This window comes from Vipera berus (assembly GCF_964194415.1).
Source record: "Vipera berus genome assembly, chromosome: 13".
Classification (NCBI taxonomy): domain Eukaryota; kingdom Metazoa; phylum Chordata; class Lepidosauria; order Squamata; family Viperidae; genus Vipera; species Vipera berus.
This window is the reverse complement of record NC_138216.1, coordinates 15,736,090-15,757,551: the sequence shown is the minus strand read 5'-3', so window position 1 is coordinate 15,757,551 and position 21,462 is coordinate 15,736,090. Positions and strand designations below refer to the sequence as shown.

At 42.4% G+C, this 21,462-nt stretch overlaps 1 protein-coding gene across 1 annotated transcript in view; it reads left to right on the top strand.

The window, feature by feature from the left end:
• Window positions 1–21,462, top strand: part of LMF1 (lipase maturation factor 1) — a 113,265-nt gene that overhangs the window by 53,410 nt on the left and 38,393 nt on the right. Inside the window, exon 3 of the mRNA XM_081338113.1 lies at window positions 1,581–1,748. Within this exon, the coding sequence (XP_081194239.1) occupies window positions 1,581–1,748 (168 nt within the window). The remainder of the gene's footprint in view (window positions 1–1,580; window positions 1,749–21,462) is intronic.

Below are 21,462 nucleotides of genomic sequence, written 5' to 3'. Positions count from 1 at the left end.
TAGATTAAGAAACACTGATCTACAGGGATCTATGAACAGTAATTGATCTGTGTTCTTTGATCATTGTTATTTAGATTTCGACTTTTGCTCTTTGAGTTCCATTTGATGTATATTGGGAGGGAGCTCACGTTCTCTGCCCACAAGGTCATTGCCCGAATGCCATCATCCAGTGGAGACTAAAATTTGGGGTTTCCGGTCTGTGTCAAAAATCTTAATTGCTGCCCTACATTCTGCAAATAAAGACAAAGAGAAGGATACTCCAGTTTAATATTTATTTTGTACTGCTCTTCTTGTTAGGAAAGATTATATGCACAAATAGAGAAACCAAAGGCTAATCACATAACGTTATAAAAGAGCAGCATTTAGTTGGGGAATTGTGGGCCTGGTAGAACACTGAAACATGGGACAGCAAACTGTCCTTTGGTGTTTCCTGAAGGTGTGGATAAGGGGAAGAGAGTCTGCTTAGGAAGCAATCAGAGAAGAGAGGCAGGAGCCCCCAGATGCTTAACAGTTAGAGAAAGAAGCTTATGAAGGACCTGCCCTAGTGGGGTAAGAAATTTGTACATTAGATATGCAGGATTCTGTTGACTTAGGACCACAATGAGCCCAAAATTTCTATTGCTAAGTGTGACATTTCTTAAGTGATTTTGCCCTGTTTTATGACTTCTCTTGCCACAGTTGTTAAGTGAATCTGGTTGTTAAGTTAGTAAGACAGTTAAGTGAATCTGGCTTCCCCATTAACTTTGCTTGTCAGAAGGTCATAAAAGGGGACCACATGACCCCAGGACACTGCAACTGTCATAACTACGTCAATTGCTAATTGTTTGAATTTTGATCACGTGACCATGGAGATGCTGCAATGGTCGTAAGTGTGAAAAATGATCATAAATCACCTTTTCAGTGCTGTTGTAACTTTGAATGGTCACTAAATGAACTGCAGTAAGTTGAGGACTCCCTGTAGTTCATCTTCTAGGTCAGGGGTAGGCAACCTCAGCTCTTTTATGACTCATAGACTTCAACTCCCAGAATTCCTGAGTCAGCATAGCTGACTCAGGAATTCTGGGAGTTGAAGTCCATGAATCATAAAAGAGCCGAGGTTGCCTACCCCTGTTCTAGGTCATGTGTCAAACTTTGGCAGCCATGTGCCTCTACATTTCAATTTGCCTTTAGATTAAGGGGGGGAGGTGTTACTTTCAAGTGGGTTAGATGGAGAAACGAAACTTGTACGATTCAGCTGAAGACCATGAGAGCCTGAAACTTTTTCAAGGACACCCAAACAGGTGTGGATTTGAAACAGACGGTTCCCATAACAAAGTGAACTTGTTTATATGGACTTTGGGGGTTTGACTGGGAAACGTATTGTTTAAGTCTATGAATTGGTGTTGGAACCTCAGAATTAGTTTTGCTTCGACATAACCATGCTGTACATTCAATAAACAGTAAGATTTTCAGAGATGGGATTAACCTGGAGTTTTAGTTGGATTCTCGAGCTGGATGTTGACATTATGTTCCTTGTCTGGTATATCTGGGAGGGAGGACATCCTGGTCCTTCCCTTTTCATCTTGTTTTCTCTCTTACAGACCCAGCCGGTTCCCAACACTGTGGCCTATTTCATGCACCGGTCGCCTTGGTGGTTCCATGCCTTTGAGACCCTGTTCAACCATTTCATAGAACTGGTCGTGCCCTTCTTTGTCTTCCTGGGGCGGCGCATGTGTATGGCCCATGGTGTTCTTCAGATCCTCTTCCAGGTGAGAGCTCTTCAGCCAAAGGGGCTTTCATCCCAGGTTTGGATTTAACCTTTTTCTGGATTCTCACAGCATGCCAAACTAAAAAGAAGGCTTGGTATCTAACTGCTAGGTACAGGTAGTCCTTGACCTATGATCACAATTGAGCCCAGAATTTATGCTGCTGTGTGAGAAATTTATTAAGTGAGTTTTGCCCGATTTTATGACTTTTCTTGCCACAGGTGTTAAGTGAATCACCGTGGTTGTAAAGTTAGTAACATGGTTGTTAAGTGAATCTGGCTTCCCTCATTGACTTCACTTGCCAGAAAGTCGCAAAAGGGGATCACGTGACCCTGGGACATGGTGACCGTCATAAATTTGAATCAGTTGCCAAACGTCTGAATTTTGATTTTTTTTTTCACGGGGATGTTGCAATGGTCATCAGTATGAAAAATGGTCATAAGTGACTATTCAGTGCCATTGTAACTTGGAACTGTCACTAAACGAACTGGTGTAAGTCAAGGACCACTGGTACATCAAAAACCTAAAGTAATGTTAGAAAATCTTACTACACTCTGAAACGTACCTCCTGGCTTTTGCCTGATAAGTCTGACTTAACACGTGCGAACACAAGCAAAAAGTAACAAACGTTGGGTTGCAGATCCTCTTGGTAAGTATCAGGTCCACAAATGATAGCTCATTGATTGACAGGATCGTCAAATGATGAATTGTCCAATCACAGCACCCAGCTTTCATTTGATCCAACTACGGAGGCCCTGGCAAGAACACCTCCTCCCCAGAAGGAATGGGGGAGGGTTTTTGATCTACCTTACATTGCTAATTCATAAAAAGCTCTAGAAAGTGAGCTTACTGGGGCAATCTGATTTGGCAGAATTACGCAGATCCATGGGCTGTGCCTGTAATTTGGTTTGTCCCATGCACAGACAGAAACCTCTGGCTATCTCTCCAAAAGAGCCAGGCTCTTTTAATCAAGAATCAGACACTGATGTTAACTAGTTGATGTTATCTAGTTGGATAATGAAACATCCGCAAGCAGCCAAGCTCAGATGACACCAACAACCCTACGGTTCAAGCTTGAGCTACGTGCGATATATTCTCTCCTATTGAAGCTCTCATGTTGGGTTTTTTTCCCGTTGAGTGAGAGAGAAATCCTGTGATAATGTAACCAAAGTCAGGAGTGTAGAAACGCCACTACCATTTTGATCCTTCTAACTGAATTTTCACTGGCCGATGCTACTTTTCAAAATGTATTTTGAATGGTTTTTGTAAGGCATGCATGTCCTAAGTTACTGAGCTGTGGTTATGTGGGGAGCCCATGTTAAAACCCTCTGAGATATTCTCTGGGATAGTTGGTCAATAAACATTTAAAAACAAACAAAAACCCAAATTGCCGAGCCTCAAATGCAAGTCTTCTATTTGCTGTAATGGATGTTTACAGATCTACAATGTTTCCTAAGTTACAGTCAAGGATCTGCTAGACTCTGAAAAGAGGAGCTGTCTTATGTAGCACATCCGTAATGGTCTGCTGCTAAATACATTCCTCTTACTGCTCTTTAATTAAGGCTTAATGGCTGGATGGCAATTAGTCACTGACTTTCTCTCCCAAAAGACTCTAATGAACGAGAATTAGTCCCAGTTGTTGCTCTTTGGAATTTGGAGGATAAACACCTCAGTTTATTGATTATCTACTGTTCTTTTCTTCATTAAAAATGACTTTTATTGGCAGAACCTCAGCTCCAAGGGGAAACAATAGAGTTTAATGCAATATCCCACTTGATTTGTAAGGTATTATTAGGCAGTTTGTAAGAGTTAGAGTGAAATCACACAGGCTACATTAGTTGCATGTTTCCAAGTGACTTAGCAGATCCAGACAAAATTTATTGAGCAAAATGCATTCTGTAGCTCACCTCCATTGCATGCAATTGTGTGGACACATACTGTACATGCGTGCTTTCACATAAAGGAGGATGTTTTTCTGCTTGTAAAATTTGTTGTGGGAAATGGGGTTTTGTGAGAAGCGTACATGTTTCCCGGTCCAAGGAACAAATTCTTCCCTTGTTTTATAAACTGTTTTTGTGCATGTGGGTCTGTGGATCTGTGATGTACGTACACTCACACACACACACACCCTGCCTAGCAAGTATATATGTGCCATTGGATGCTGTAGTAGAAAAATGGCCCCTTAAAAATGCATGTTAGAATGTTTGCCATAGTATTGCAATGAAAATATTCAAAAAAAGTTATCCTTTCAAAACTAAAATGCGGACTTCCGGATGGCAAGGCGTCACCGGAGGCAGCCATTCTTCGGCTGTCAGCCTCACGGCTCCGTAGAGCCGCCGAAAACAGCACCGATCAGCTGTTTCGGCAGCTCGGAAGCCCCCTCCTCGGGAGAAGAGGAAGGGGTGAGCGCCCAGGTAGGTGTAGAGCTCTCCGGGGCCGCCAGAACTTAAAGTTTTGGCGGCTGAAGGATTGAGTCCCCCCGAAGCCTGGGCATGCTCCGGACTGCGAGGCGCCTCTGCTCCGGGTTTTTTGGAGCAGAACAGGGCGTTCGCAACCATCCCTGCTAGCAAGGAAGAACTTTTGAGAACGAGGACGCAGGCAGAGCGATGCAGGAGATTTTGGTGAAGATGGTGTTTTGATCTTTAACTCAATGGACTTTGCTGAGCTTGTAAGTGGAAGTGCGTAGCTAACAATAGTGGGTGAAAATGGCGGCTATATCTTCTAAAGTTCCTGCTCTGGTGCAGCAGTCTTCGTTGAAAACTTTATTGTCCCCTGCACCCGTATCTGCATCAGCCTTTACAGTAAAAGATTTGCAGAATGTGCTGCAAGAGACTATGGAAAAGCAAATGCAACAATTTGCTGAGATAATGGACAAAAAGTTGGAGGAGAAGTTAACAGAAAAACTAGCTAAGGTTATGGATGAAAAGATTACAGAGAAATTAACAGAAATGAGAGCAGACATTTTATCTGCATTGCAAGGCATGGCTACATGTATTGAGAATTTGGACGAAAGAGTGGAAGATCTCAGTCAAAATGATATTAGACTGGAAGCAAAAATGACAGAAACTGAAAATGTGGTAGAGAAAATTGATTATGATTTGATCTCGACACAGTATTATCAGATGGAGTTTGCTTTAAGGATTAGAGGCCTAAAAGAAAATCCTAAAGAAAATTTGAAGAAAATGGTTTCTGAGGCTTTGGAAGGGGTGCTGGGACGACCAGCAGATGAAATAATGGAAGATATAGATAAAATTTTTCGTGTTAATTCTTGGATTGCAAGACAAAGGAAATTACCCAGAGATGTGGTGGTTTATTTTACAAAGAGAATGATTAGAAATGAAGTTATCCAGGCCTCCTACAATATTGATTTTGTAATTGCTGAGCAAAAAGTTCTAATTTTAAAAGAGATCCCTCCAAGAATTTTAAGAAAAAGGAAGGAATTTGCTTTTTTGACACAAGAATTGAGACGACGTGATATTAAGTTTAGATGGCAAATACCAGTGGGTATGGTGGTGACCTATGAAGGTACGAGGCATTGTTTTACTACGGTGATTCAGGCACGTGATTTCTACAGTAATGTTTTAAAAGCAGCCCCCATACCATTTTTGGAATATACAAAGAAGAAAGGTGAGAGAGAGTCTCAACGATACAGAGAGAATCTACAAGATGCTGAAGAAATAATACCGACAGATTTGAAAGTTACAGGAGTGGATCAAATTTCAGTTTCACTGGAGGAGGCCAGAAATTGGAAGAGGCGTGCTGCTTCTAGACGAATGAACCAAGCCTGAAGATTTAGTTTCATAACTGCAGGAGATAATAATGTAATAAGGATTATGGGAATTGAAATTGTTAGAAGGGTTAAATATTTGGGGATATACTTTTCACCCTTATAAAATAACTATGTGTTGTAATATTTTATGTTGCTTTAGTTTTAAGATGATTATGGAAATTTAATTGGGAAGATTTGTAGTAGTGCTTACTGATATTTTGTAGGTTATGATTTGCTATTTGGTTGGTACATATATTTACGGTGTGATAAGAAGGTGGATATTGTGTTCTAGGTATGTACTTTCTGATATGCTCTGGTGCAACTTTGGGAAAAATTATAGATGAAAGTTAACTTGTAATATTTTTATGGGTAATAATGAAACATGTAATAGAAAATACAAGATGATGTGATTATATTAAAAATTTTAAGTTTGGAAAGTAATGTATGGTATTTTAAGTTGTATAATATATTAGGAGAAGGAAAGGTTGTATAAACTTGGTTTTAGTATGGAAATTTAAAGCCTAGTTGGAAAGAAGAATAGTTTTTAATAATTGATATAAAATTGTTTTATCTGTGATTGTTCTTATTGGGTATTATTGATATTATTGTGGTGGATATTAAATGGATGTTGAATTTAACTATGGTAGTAAGATTTCTAGTATAAAGGTAAAATTACCGACTACAGAAGAATGGACTAAAGTTTTTTTTCCGAGGATATGGTAAAGATCTTAGTGCACCTGAAAGACTATTTGCAACAGAGAGATACTACGGAGCAAATATGGGACTAAAAAGTATTATTTTGCATTTGAATAATTATTGATATGATATATATACTTTTGGAGTTTATCTATATGAGTTAAAGTGCGATAGTTTAAATAGTTTAGGATTGTTTGCATAAGTTAGATTATGATTGTTTGTATTTTTATACCCTGTACTCAGCTCTGGGAAGTCGGGGGGGGGGGGGGAGGGAGGGGAAAGGGAGGGAGGGGTTGGGGAGTGGGAAGAGGGTGGGAGGGGAGGGGGTTGGGAGGGGTTTTGTTTTGCTAAAGATAAAATGTATTGTAAAACTTTTCAATAAAAAAAACTAAAATGCAAAACAATATTTTTTTTTATTAATTCCATTTATATCCTGCCCTTCTCCGAAGACTCAGGGCGGCTTACAAGCTTAGCAGTAGCCTTCATTCTATGTATATGCCTGCTTATTAGGGCTTTCACACACACCCCCCCAAGCGGCATTATTACAAAGTCAGCTTATTGCCCCCAACAATCTGGGTCCTCATTTTACCTACCTTGGAAGGATGGAAGGCTGAGTCAACCTTGAGCCTGGTGGGATGCGAACCTGCACTAATTGCAGGCAGCTGGTGTTACTTAAGGAGGCATTAACCCACTGCTCCACCAAGACTCTTGCTAAAGGTCACACGCTAAAGGTCACACGGTAAGTAATTTAAGAGCCCAGGGCCATCACTAGGACTGGCGTCAAATGATCCCCTCAAACCAAAAAAAGAAATAATCAAATTAAATAAACAGCCAGCTTGCTTCATAAAAGGGATGAACAAAATGGGTTGTGTCTGAACTCTTCCAGGTATAGAACAGCTCTTTCCAAATGGTTTACACTAGAACCAAAATATGCCTAACTGGTCCAGGCACGGTATGAACAGGACCGTGTGGTCCCAAGAGTGGACCAAAGCACAATTGCAAGGTTAAGGGGAAGAGTTGAAAGATGATTGGCAGAGGCAAGAAAAGTCCTGATGCGGGTGGGATTATGCTGCAGTGAGGTATTGCAGTTGGAACAGGGGAGGTATGTAGGGAGGGGGGCAAAGCTGTGGATAGGATATGGAGCTGGTGGAGAATGGAAGCAAGGTGGTGGCACAATGGTTAGGGTGCAATATTGCAAGCTGACTCTGCCCACTGCCAGGAAGTTCGATCCTGACTGGTTCAAGGTTGACTCCACCTTCCATCCTTCCGAGGTCAGTAAAATGGGGAACCAGATTGTTGGGGGCAAAAGGCTGACTCTGTAAAACACTTAGAGAGGGCTGGAAAGCACTAAGTGCTATTGCTGTATCATCCCTCAAATGATATAAATCGCAGAGATGGCAAACTTTCCAACTGAACAGATAACCAGGCAATAACAAATGCCCCTTTCTGTTAAGCTAATGTTTCACTGAGATAATGATGAGGCTTACATAAGTAGAACAGCTAGACAGTAATATCATATAAAATAAAATAAAACAAAACATGAAGCCAGCTGCGGTCTGAAGACTCTGTAATGTTTCACTATGTTTATGGGTGCCTCAAGATGGAGGCCAAAGCCTGGCTTGTTTCATGTAGCACTGAAAATTAAGCATTCCCCTCCATGCACTGAACGTCCATGTTAGAGAGCAGCCAATTAGAATTAGAATTAGAATTAGAGTTGGAAGGGACCTTGCAGATCATCTAGTCCAACCCCTTGCCCAAGCAGGAGACCCTACACCGTTTCTGACAGATGGCAGTCCAGTCTCTTCTTGAAAGCTTCCAGTGATGAAGCTCCCACAACTTCTAAAGGCAACTTTGGTTCCATTGGTTGATTGTTCCCACTGTCAGGAAATTTCTCCTTATTTCCAGGTTGAATCTCTCCTTGATCAGTTTCCATCCGTTATTCCTTGTCTGGCCTTCAGGAGCTTTGGAAAATAGCTTGATCCCCTCCTCTCTGTGACAGCCTATTTGTAGGACTTTTGGTGAGCCTACCCGTTGAGTAACGGGCATCTTTACTTCCAGAGCTTTCCTCCAGGAACCCTCTTCCGCCCCAACTCCCTTTGCCATGGGCCAGAGTCCATTATGTCAAGGCAGCTGCCTCACCAGTTCACCAGGAAGGGTGTGGCCTTGGGCAGAAGTCAAGGGGATGCAGGGCAGGCAAGCATTTCATTTGCTTCTGCCACATTTTCCTCTGCTTCTACTCCTAATTTATGTTTTAATTGTGTAAATGTGTCTACACAACCCAAAGATACTCTGTTCTAACTGTGGTTGTGTGAAGCCCTTTGGGCATCGTTCAGAAACATCCTTAATGGAGTTCCAGCTCTCAACCAGTGTGGTTTGTTTCAAAATAAACTCAGTGCTGACTCTTGACAGGCTCTAATGAAAAACAAATTGTTTTATTATTTATAAAAATAATTGGAAAGAAACTTGAATTAGTTGTCGAGATAGGAACATTTCAGCTTCTCCAAAACAGGGTTTGAGAAAGGGATTTATTGAGGAAGGGAGGAATGAGCTCTCTGAAATCTTCAGCCTTGCTTGCTTTAAAAAACACCTAACCGAGATGTGACTCTTGCTTTTTTTTAATCATGACATGTCCTCAGTTAATTGGAAAGGATCAAGGAAATGGGTGAGTAAACAACCACAGCATCTGCTCTGGCATGGCAATTAATGCCTGAGGAACTCTCTTCGAAAAATGAAAAACGAAAGTCATTGGAGGAATAAAATGTGCTTAATTTTGCTTTTCTTCTGGACTTTGGGAGATGGATTTCTTGGCCTTGTGATCAGCTACACAAAGATATACCAACCGTGTTCATATAACAGATCAAAATGGATCATTTTTAAGAGCTCAGATCAGGTCTTTGGCCCGGTCACTTTAGGGGAACAGAAGTTTTAATTTTCGAGAATGGACAGAAGTAGGGTGGGTGTTTTTCGTGATGCAGTTTTCCTTCCCTTCCCTTCCTTGCCCTCCCCTCCCCTCCCTTCTCTTCTTATACTCCTTTCCTTTCCCCCTTTCCCTTTCCTTTCCCCTTTCCCTGTTTTGTTTTGTTTTGTTTTATTATTTTATTTATTTTATTTTTTTATTTTATTTTATTTTATTTTATTTTATTATTTTATTTTATTTTATTTTATTTTATTTTATTTTATTTTATTTTATTTTATTTTATTTTATTTTATTTTATTTTATTTTATTTTATTTACTGACTTCATTGGTTTTTCTCGGCAGGAACATGGAAACCTGCCACTGCCTTTTTCCAAAAGAATTCTTTGATTTCTCCATCTAGCCTGCAGCCCTGGGCTTTGCTGGTCCTTTTTCCTTCCAAGTATTAACCAGGCCCAACCTGGCTTAGCTTTTCTTGAGACAAGCCAAAATCAGCTCTTTCCCTATCCAGATGAGGCAGTGAAACTAATAATCCAAAACAGAATCACAGACGTTTTGCATTGACTGTTTTCTGGGGCCTTGTCCTCAACAGACCAAAATCCATACAGCACGGAGAAACATGATATAGGTAGTCCTTGACGTACGACCACAATTGAGCCGAGAACTTATATTGCTAAGTGAGAAATTTGTTAAGGGAGTTTTGCTCCATTTTACGACTTTCCTTGCCACACTTGTTAAGTGAATCGATGCAGTTCTTAAGTTAGTAACATAGTTGTTAAGTGAGTCTGGCTTCCCCATTGACTTTGCTTGTCAGAAGGTCGCAAAAGGGGATCATGTGATCCTGGGACATGGCAGCCATCGTAAATATGAGTCAGTTGCCAAGCATCCAAATGTAAATCACATGACCCCAACAGTCATAAGTGTGAAAAATGGTCATAAGTTACTTTGTTCCATGCCATTGTAACTTTGACCGGTCACTAAGCAAATTGTTGTAAGTTGAGGACTAGCTGTATAAGTGGACCATATCCACTTTCTGTCTATCCTTATAATAGGGGGAAAATTTGGAAATAGCTTTGCAAATAAGCTTATTGCTGCAATCCTAACCCACCCAAAAAGCATTATTTGCCTTCCTAGTTCTGGGCTGATTCTTTCCTGCCTCAGACATTTTAGGCAGCACCTGCAGATGACTTTTGCTTTGTTTCCCCAAAATGACCAGATACATGGCTGTTAACTGTCCAAATTATAAGTGGCTTATTTATCTAATGTGTGAACTATTGATTGAAATCTACTCAACTATCAGCTCTCGGGGGGGGGGGGAAGAGGACGTAAGTTAGTATGTAGCTCAGTCAATATGACTTATTTGAGGAAGAGAGCACATCTACTTGGATTTCACTCAGAGCCAGGATGAATAGGATCCCATCAAGTGAGAAGTTCATGGAAAAAGTAGCTGGAAATTGCTGGGTTCTCTGCTTCTCTGTGTGTAAAAAAGCACAATCTCAAAGGATTCCAGTAAGGAAGAAACTGGAAGACAGCAAAGAAAACTTGTATGGGAACAATGGACCTGGAATAGATTCAGGAACTGGAAAGATGTCACAAAGTGTAGACAGGTAGTCTAAAAGGGTAGACCTGCTGTCTGGAAAGCAGAAGCTCAGAAAAGGAAAAGCAAAGGCTTTGACAAAACAGAAATCGAAAACTCGAACTCAAAACATCCAAGACGGATTAAACTCGGAAGAAAAGCAATCTAGATCGTCAGAGAAGGACAGATGGTTAGAGAAGAACATCATGGAGCAGTTCGACAAATACTTTTCCCAAAATAAAGATATATCTAAAGCTTCCCAAATTATCCAAAAATATGAGATAAGTGGAGATGTAGGATAGAGAACAGTGGCACTGTGGCCCAGTGGTGAAGACGCTCACCTCCCATTTGGAAGGTTGAGAGTCCAATCCTAGGTAGCGGCAGATCTTTCTCGCCTGTTTTTGTTCGCCCTCAAGAAAAAATAATATGATAGCTTTCTTCAAATACGTGAAAGAAGAACAAAGCCTGTTTTTTTTCACTCCAAAGAACAAGGGACTAAAGCGGTGTCTCTCCACTGTCCTTGAAATGTGTGAATTTCAACTCCCAGAAGTAAAAATAAATTTAAGAATTCTTGGAGTTGAAAACCTTATATCTTAAAGGTGTTAAGGTAGAGAAACACTGTGCTAAAAGCATTTGACAAAGCCAAATGCTGGTTGAACATTAGGAAAAAGAATTTCTAAACTATCACAGAAGTTCAAGCAAGAAGTTCAGGCAGTCACCCAGAGAGATAGACTGTTTCCCTTTGTTGATTATTGAGGAGGAGGCAAATTCAGTTTAAATTTTAGCAAAGCATCAAAGCCTTAGCAGAGTGGCTGAGCACTGGTACCCATGAAGATGGTGAGATCACCTGGACCAAGCAGAAACTGGCAGGCATCCGGGGATGCTTTAATTTGGCCTACAAGACCATCTCCAGATGTAAGATTCTGCAAAATCGAATTTAGGTCGATCATTGGGACCAGAGATTTACTCTTCCGAGCTTTCGGATTCATGCTGGAGCCCATCTTCAGAACTCTCTGAAAATCCTGGGACACTTATATTTGCCTTCGTTCGTGAAAGATTCTGGGTGATTTTTAATCTTAACTCCCATTGAAGTATCATAATCATCAGTGGGGCTAGCAAGGGAAGTTAAAAAAAAAGCAAGATGCCTGGCTTAATATTGCCATCAAGACTTCCCCTCTGGAGGAGATGACCAGACTGAGCCCCAGGGAGGGTCAAACACATCATCAGTCTCAAATCCCTTGGTACCCGCAAGAGATCTAAGCCCAGCCCACCTTGAATTCCTGTGACTCTTATCTATCACCAATTTGCTTGGGCCGTTAGTAGCTCAGATTCTTGTAGAGAGTTTAAGCTTGCAATAAATAAGAGCCTTGGTGCCGCAGTGTTTAGAATGCAGTACTGCAGGCTACTTCTGCTGACTGGCAGCTGATTGCAGTTTGGCAGTTTGATCCTGACCGGCTCAAGGTTTACTCAGCCTTCTGTCCTTCTGAGGTTGGTAAAATAAGGATCCAGATTGTTGGGGGCAAATAATGCGGACTCTGTAAAACACTTTGAGAGGGCTATAAAGCATCGTGAAGCGGTATATAAGTCTTAAGTGCTATTGCTAAATATACCCATTTGAACTGCCTGGATCTCCTGATTTCCCTGGAGCTTTTTTGTGCATGCATCAGATTCAAGCAGCTGCAACTGCCTCTTGCCTCCCAGAAGACACCACTAATAACTGTATTTATAATGAGGTACATACCGTACAGTTGATTTTTCTTTTCTTGGTTGGGAATCTATGAAGTTTGTTTTTACATTTTAAAAATGTTTACCAGCATCTGAGCATAACTGAGGGAAATCAAATGCGATGACTCTTCAAGACAGCTATCTAGAACTAGAATTGAGGTTTGAGGGAGGGATATTTGCTTCATCCCTCCATTTAAAAAAAAGTCAGAAGGTTTCAAAGGTAACGTGTAGAAAGCAGCAAACATAGCTTAACCCAGGCTACGATCTGTCAGCTCAGCGTTTTCCAGGCTGCATTTTTAGTGAATCTTCTGTGCATGGCTAGAACCTCTGGGGTCTACAGTTTACATTAAGATTCTGTTAAATTGTCAGTTGCATTTTGCGTAATTTATTTTTCCAACTGCCGCTTGGTTGGTGCCAATTTGGATCTTAGTTTACAAATTTAACAACCGCCAAGCTCTGTCTGAAAATTCATACCCATCTTCATATGCACTTTGCAAACAAGAAGCACATCTCTCCATGCTTTGCTTTTAAGAAGGATGCTTTTGTGTTTTATTGAGTTGTAGTCCCTTGTGCAAAAAAAATCTGAAAAGTGCTGCTTTCTTGTGCCCAAGTATAATCTAGTTTTTTGTGTAAATGGAGTGAAGTTTATATAAAAATATTCTCCTTGGACAAATTGCTTTTTCATTCCTAGTTCCAGGCCCTGCTGTTCTACATGAGTCACTGAGTTGGCCACTATCCTGACTGGAAGTCCAGCTTGGCATGTGCCCAGGGCTTCCTCTCTACACAGAACGGAGAAAGCTCTGCAGATGCTCACTTGCTTTTTCTGGAGAAACTTGTCCAGGTTTCTAACAAAGGACCACCGGATAAGCAAACCCTTGTCTACCTCCAAGATGCAGCCTCAAGGGTGGCTCTTTACCACAAGCCTGCATTTCTGTGGCCCAGTTGCTAGGAGCCTCTCAAAAGGCAGCCAAGTTTCTTAGGGCCCCAGAGGCTCGAAGATCTTGGATAGGATAGGATAGGATAGGATAGGATAGGATAGGATAGGATAGGATAGGATAACAGAAGGGACCTAGGAGGTCATCTAGTCCAATCCCCTGCTCAGGCAGGAAACCCTACACCATTTCAGACAAATGGTTGTCCAGTCTCTTCTTTAAAACTTCGTTTTTAAGGTGCATCCCCTGATTTTTCTTTCTCGCAGGGGTGACCGCAGAAGAGAGTCCAAAAGTTAATAAAAGTTAATAAGGTCTCCTGCCTTGGTTAAGGGGTCGGAGTAGAACACCTCCCAAGTCCCTTCCAGCCCCAGGATTCTAGGTTTATTTATTTATTTATTTATTTAATTTTATTTTTATACCGCCCTTCTCCCGAAGGACTCAGGGCGGTGTACAGGGCAATACAATAAAATACAATATATAAACATTTAAAAAAAATATTAAATACAATAGCCCAATTTAATAAATTACAAAACGTTAAAATACCCCTAAACCCATCAGACCAGGCCGGCTTGTTCAAATGAATATGTTTTTAGGTCACGTCGGAAGGAGCGAAGGTCGGGAGCCATCCGGAGCTCCACCGGTAAATGGTTCCAAAGGTCTGGCGCGCCCACAGAGAATGCCCTCCCCCTGGGGGCCGCCAGTCGACACTCTTTCACTGACGGCACCCTAAGGAGGCCCTCTCTGTGGGAGCACACTGGACGAAGGGAAGTTGATGCCAGCAGCAGATGTCCCTGTAAGTAACCCGGACCCATGCCATTTAGGGCTTTATAGGTCATAACCAGCACCTTGAATCTTACCCGGAGGACAACTGGAAGCCAATGCAGCTCACGGAGTAGAGGTGTTACATGGGAGTATCGGGAAACTCCCACCACCACTCGCGCGGCTGCATTCTGCACCAGCTGGAGCCTCCGAGTAGTCCTCAAGGGCAGCCCCATGTAGAGAGCATTGCAGTAGTCCAACCGGGAGGTCACGAGTGCATGAGTGACTGTGCGCAAGGCATCCTGGTCTAGATAGGGCCGCAACTGACGCACCAGGCGAACCTGAGCGAAGGCCCCCCTAGTCACAGCTCCTATATGATCATCCAAGGAGAGCTGTGAATCTAGGAGGACACCCAAGTTACGAGCCCTATCTACGGGGGGTAATATCTCACCCCCCATAATTAACGGTGGAATATTCTGAATTTCCCGAGACGCCGGCAGGTTCTGATGGCAGCCCCCAAAATGAAGTTTTCCCCCTTTTTATTCACACAAAATGCAGGTTAAAAAGGGGATGGGCTTTGATGGCGTGATTATGGCTGTCAGTTTGGCTTTTTTATTTTTTACACTCCCCAGATGACTTCTTGCCAGCTCCAGTCTCGTGATGATAAAAATCATCACAGGAAGGAGCATCAGTTTAACTTCAGCTACCACAGGGCAATTGTCTTTTTCTACTTTTCGCATTATTACTGTACACTGCCACAAAGCCAGGGGGTTGGTAACAGATGCTTTTTAAAAACTTAGTAAAAATCAAACGCATTCTCTTGATATGAGGAACACATTTGTTAGCTTTGTTTAGATTTAAATATAGCCAGGGACATTCCCTGTGTGCCTCAGGTAGAGAGAGGGCTTGATGGAATGATTGTACAGGTAATCCTCTACTTACAGCAGTTCACTTAGGGACCAAAGTTACAACAGCACCAGGAAAAAGTGACATCTGACCATTTTTCACACGCCTGTTGCAGCATCCCCGTGGTCATGTGATCAAAATTCAGACGCTTGAATTCAACTGACTCATATTAACGACTGTCGCAGTGTCCCAGGTTCAAAGTGACCCCCTTTTGCGACCTTTTGACGAGCAAAATCAATGGGGAAGCCAGATTCACTTCACAACCTTGTTACTAACTTAAGAACTCAAGAACTGCAGTGATTCACTCTCACAGCTGTGGCAAGAGGAGTTGTAAAATGGGGCAAAATTCACTTAACAAATGTATCACTTAGTGACAGAAATGTTGGGCTCCATTGTGGTCGTAAGCCGAGGACTGCCCCTGTTCTCCCTGAGTGCAAAAGGTGGTCCAGGGAGAGCACGCGCGTCCTGGCAGCCATGCCGCTGAAAAAAAAACCACTGCCAGAAATGCTGCTTTCTTCTAGCGCTTCAGGGCAGGTGACACCCAAACCAAGAGAGACTGAATTTCAGAGTTGGGGTCTTCTCTCCAAGGTACTAAAATAAACAGGGTGTTTAAACCCCATTAGTTTGAAGTCTTGCTGTTCCAGGTGAAGTAAGTATCCAACAACAGACTTCACGCAGGACTCTTTTTGTGTGTGTGACAGTGTCAGGGAACAACCTTTCTTTGAAACCCACCCTGCCACAACCACTTGGCATGGTGCAATGTTCTGCAAAATGTAAGGCAGAGAACACAGATGTGATAAAGCTTTGTAATAGCCCAGAAGGGTGATTTGGGAAAGCGGGGATCTTAGTCTTCAAGGACCTTTTCCTTTTGAAGACTTTTGCACAAGGCGAGGAAATGAATAGGTATCAATTTGGACTGTCCCCCCAAAACTGTGTCCCCCCCAAGAAGGCTGAGAAATTGTGCCCTGAAAAATTAAATCACAATCTTGAATCACAATCTGTTGCTTGCCCAGGTAGACATATCTAGTATCTTATTACCAGATTAAGAGCAGCAATATTGCCATATGTCAAGAGAACAGTGGGATGAAGCTGGTGAGCCTCTGAGCCAGTGCCACATGGTGGGCAGCTGTATCCAGAGAAGTTTCAGGCATGGACAGAAGGAGTGGGATGACTGCCTCTCCCTGTGACTCCCCAAAACTGAGCTTTTGTGATATCTGACTTATTTACCAAAGCACCAGAAGGCAAGACGAACAATGGATGGAAACTAATCAAGGAGAGAAGCAACCTAGAACTAAGAAAAAATTTCCTGACAGAACAATTAATCAGTGGAACAGCTTTGCCTTCAGAAGTTGTGGGTGCTCCATCACTGGAGAGTTTTAAGAAAAGATTGGACAGCCACTTATCAGAAATAGTATAATGTAGGTCGCCTGTGTGAGCAAGGTTAGGACTGCATAATCTCCAAGGTCCCTTCCAACTCTGTTACTGTTGCTATTTGGACTAATCAACAGCCTTTAAAACCAGTTAGTAGATCAATGCCCTACCAATTTATCCAGTCCCTTTTTAAAACTCTGACTTATAGTGTAGGATCTTCACTGGTACCTATTTTAGGAGCAAAGTAAATAAAACACCCATCCAGAAACTGGATGTGATCTCTCAAGAACTTTTCCCCTAATAAGATGTTACAAAAAAGGAGGGGTTGGAGAAATCCAAAAAATAGATTAGATTTAAAAATATCCTCAAAGTGAAGTCAGCATTTCTTCTTTGATTAGATTCTATTTACCTAGTGAGATCCAGTAGTTTTCCTTGCGATAGGTCCTGATAACAGAATAACAGAGTTGGAAGGGACCTTGGAGGTCTTCTAGTCCAGCCCCCTGCTCAAGCAGGACAACCTATACTATTTCAGACAAATATCTCCAATCTCTTCTTTAAAACCTCCAGTGTTGGGGCACCCACAACTTTTGAAGGCAAGCGATTGTCCTGATTAATTGTTCTCACTGTCAGGAAATTTCTCCTTAGTTCTAGGTAGCTTCTCTCCTTGATTAGTTTCCATCCATTGTTTCTTTTCCTGCCTTCTGGAGCTTTGGAGAATAGGTTGACCCCTTCTTCTTTGTGGCAGCCCTTTAGATCTCTGGAGAATGTCACCAGAGAGGCAGGGTGCAAGCCTTTTCCTTAGCAGCCCTATACTTAGGTATAATGTTTCCTCAAAACTAACTTGGCCCATCCCTACTGCTATTCCAGAAATTGTTTAAGACCTGGTTTTTTTCCAGACAGGCAGGCAGATGTTTGAATGGTCTGCACAGAAGTGGTGCCAATTGATAATTGATTAGTAATATATTTGATAGAATGAAGATTCATGTTGCATTGTCTAAACTCAATCATGCTAATTTAATTGTGTGTATTACTGGAATGATGAATGTAAATCATTCAGCATCAATTTAGACAGAGTAAATATATTTTGGAAGCAAATAGCTTGTTATGAACTGAACTCTAGCCTGCCAATTAGAAAACATGGTATTTATATAACACTTTGAATGTCCAGAGCACTTCACCCTTCTTCCAGTTATGGCAGAAGCCCTACTTTTTCCAGCTGCCTTGGTGGACAGAGCAATTTGGAAGCTTAAAAAAGAGCCAACTTTCTCTCGTTCTGCACGCTCTGTATATCAGCTGCCTTCAGTGATTCCCCACATGTGTTTTGAAGAAGACCTCAGTAACATGCTGCAAGGGATTTTACAGAAAACACATCCTCTTCCTTCTTGGCTAACCTCTCAACATCTGGATGTTGTCTCATGGCCCACCAATTCTGCCCTAGGAGCACTTTTTTTCCTTTCCAGTGCTGGAAAGCACCCAGGGAAGTAGAAGATTCCGGACAAAGAAACAGAAGGGCCGTCTTCACTCGGAGCCTACTATTGGGTGTAGGAATGCCCCTCATTATATGGAGGATTATGTATTGTATAATATTAAGTATCCTTAACACAAAACAATACTCTTTTGATATCTCTTACTGGGTAAGATGGACTAAAGAGGTCTGTTACTCTTTAAGGTTGCCTTTATGAATGTTTGAGAGGCACCTCAGTGAACGGGTCTAGGACAACTCTCCACTGCCAACTCGCTTCACTCAACTTGCCGCAGGACAAGAATTACAAGAAATGGTGGAATTAAAGAAAGGATGCCAAAGGAAAGGATGCAAAATGAAATGTGAATCACAAAAAATAAATTTTTAATTATTTTAAATTAAATCATTCAATTGTCCCCTGGTGAGTTGTCTCGTGCCATGTTGGCCGTGGTGAGTGGACCGTGGCGAGTTGGCTGTAGCGAGATGGCCGTGACAAGTTGGCTGCGGCAGGTTGTCCATTCGGTCGGTGAACACGAGTCTGTCTGTGTCTTTGGCTTGATCCAGCCCTTTGGTTATGTCAAAGTTTGTAAGTTCCATATCAGCCTCCTCTTTCCCCATGGAAGGAAAAAGAAAAGGCCATGCATATCTGGAAGGCAGTTGACTATTCACCATTATTGTTGCATCAGTCCAAGGTCTTTTTTTTTTGTTTTGAAGAATTGCTATGTCATCAAACCCCCCCAAAAAAGGAATTGTCTCCTTGTAACCTGTTCCTTGGAGGAACTTGCCTGCTCACACTTGGGAATAATGTCCTGAAAGGTGGAGCTTGGCCTCCAGGTTTGATGGACCCAGGTTCCTATAGTTGCTGGTCAGGATGAACAGTCGTCATGCTGGACAGCCACTGAGGGATGAGACCCAATTTGGAAAAAGCTGTCTTGGATCCTTATTCATCAGATTCCTGAAGGAATCCATTCAAATCAGTGTGAAAGGACATTTTTAATTTTTGAATGAAGAATTCCAGAAGAGTAAATTAGAAAGTATGTTAGCATTGTCAGGGAGGGGATGAGGAGAAAGCACAAGCTCATTGCAATGCACTGTTCAAGATGGGGGTCACTGCAAATAAGTTGCACCTCTCTTTCCCTAGGCAGGGCTGCACCAAAGAGCTGTGCCTGACCATGATCTCCAGGGTTATGACTAGTTCTGGTCTTGGAACAGAGAGGTTGAAGTTCTAGGATGTGGTTTATTTTTTACGATGTGAGTTGGGCAACTTCCAAAAGGCACAGGATGTTTTGGACTCTGGTATAAGGAGATTTTGGCTAAATGGGACAATGCACTCTCATTTGATTGAAAGAGTGTCCTGTTTCTCTTTTCCAAAACAAAAATGGGTGTGGCGGAAGTGTTTTGGACACTCAGAACAAGCATGAAAATATCAGCAGTAAAACAAGGATTCTTTGTGCCATATCAGAAAAGGGCATTGGGTCTGTCTCCAACTCATAGAATCCCCAGAGAAGAAAAAAGTTAGCAAGGGACGAAAGAGATCTCTAGTGGAGTATTAGGAGAACTCATATCAGTTGTCACACTAAATCTTAACCTCAGTGGTTCAAACTTCTGGGTTGGCTGGGGATGTTTTGAAGGTCAGGCACTGAACTGGGATGATGTGTGAACTCACTAAATGTTGCGTATTGGGAATCTGTTTTGCTCCAGCACAATTCTTTCGATTGTTGTGATTCTTTTTTGCTATTTTTTCTCCCTATTTGATGTTTTATTACTTGTGTAAGTCACCCAGAGTTACTTTTGGATTGCTTGAGTTCCATTATGATTTTTATGAATGGCTACTGCTAACTTAAGAGACATGGTGGCTCAGTGGGTTAGGACGCTGAGCTTGTCGATCAGATGGTCGGCAGTTTGGCAGGTCGAATCCCGAGTGCCACGTAACAGAGTGAGCACCTGTTACTCGTCCCAGCTTCTGCCAACCTAGCAGTTCAAAAGCACGTGAAAATGCAAGTAGAAAAATAGGGACCACTACGGTGGGAAGGTAACAGCGTTCCGTGTGCCTTTGGCAGTAAAGGTAAAGGTTCCCCCACACATGCGTGCTAGTCGTTTCCACCTCTAGGGGCTGGTGCTCATCTCCATTTCAAAGCTGAAGAGCCAGCGCTTGTCCGAGGACGTCTCCGTGGTCATGCCGGCCACATGACCACGGAGACGTCCTCGGACAAGCGCTGGCTCTTCAGCTTTGAAATGGAGATGAGCACCAGCCCCTAGAGGTGGAAACGACTAGCACGCATGTGTGGGGGAACCTTTACCTTTACTGCTAACTTGGGGATTAATCGCTTGGCCAGTTTTCTTTCAGTCTGAGAATTCTGTAGATGTATCATATTACAGTGGTCCCCAACCTTTCTGGCCCCACGGATTGGCAGCAACGGTGCTGGTGGTGAGGAGGGGAGGGGATGATTTCATGTGCGCAACCTAATGGCCGTGCAAATGGAGCTTTGCACGCTTATCCACTGCTTATCCACTCATGAACATTGCAGCGTCCCCGTGGTCGCACGATTAAAATTCCGATGCTTGGCAACTGACACATCTTTATTAATATTTATGACGGCTGCAGTGTCTCCCTGGGGTGACGTGATCCCCTTTTACGAACGTCTGACAAGCAAAGTCAATGGGGAAGCCGGATTCACTTAACAAACATATTATTAGTAATTTAATAACTGGGGTGATTCACTTAACAACTTTGACAAGAAAGGCACTTAACAAATGTTTCACTTTGCAACAGAAATTTTGAGCTCAGTTGCAGTTGTAAGTTGAGGACTGTCTCTATCACTGAAATTTGAGGTAGCAGTCAAAGCCTGTGGCACTTACCCAGTGAGCTTTTTCAATAGCCCAGAAATCAGGGTTTCTGGTTTTATTTCTTGCTCTCAAATCTGGGGAAGTCCAAAGAGGCCAGGCTGAAACTGGGAGATGTACTTGCCTTCCATTCCCTTGGCGAGTGTGTTTTGACGGACTCCTTTGAGGTTTCCCTGAGCTGTCAAAACGTTGTTGTGTTGTTGATTGTTCTTTGAAAGCTACACATATTCATATCTCTCTGCTCCTTAATGGGCCTGGAGGGAAAGCCCAGGAATAAAGAACTTCCAGCGCTGCCATTTTTTCCTTCTCTGCTGCCACTCGGATGTAGTTGCTGCTGTGGCTTGCAGAGCTTCTTTTCTCCCTCCTAACAACTTCCTTCCTTCCTTCCTTCCTTCCTTCCTTCCTTCCTTCCTTCCTTCCTTCCTTCCTTCCTTCCTTCCTTCCTTCCTCATCACAGGGGAAAGTATCAAGTATTAGAAGGATTCAGTAGAGCAAGGCTCTTACAAAAATATTAATGGAAAGCAGGCAACTTCTAAGGTTTCTAGCCCCAGAAAGGAAAGGGCTCATTTTCTGACAAAGGTCAAAGAAAGAAAGCACCAGGCCATCACCACAGCCACAGCAGATGAAAAAACTGAAACCTGGACTTCCGGTTTGCCACGCAGCCGCTATGGACAGCTGGGAGACTTGCTCTCTCTGTCCCCCGTCCAGTTTCGCATTGCTGGGGGGCCCTGAAAAGGGCTGAAAGTCCCCCGAAGAGGTGACC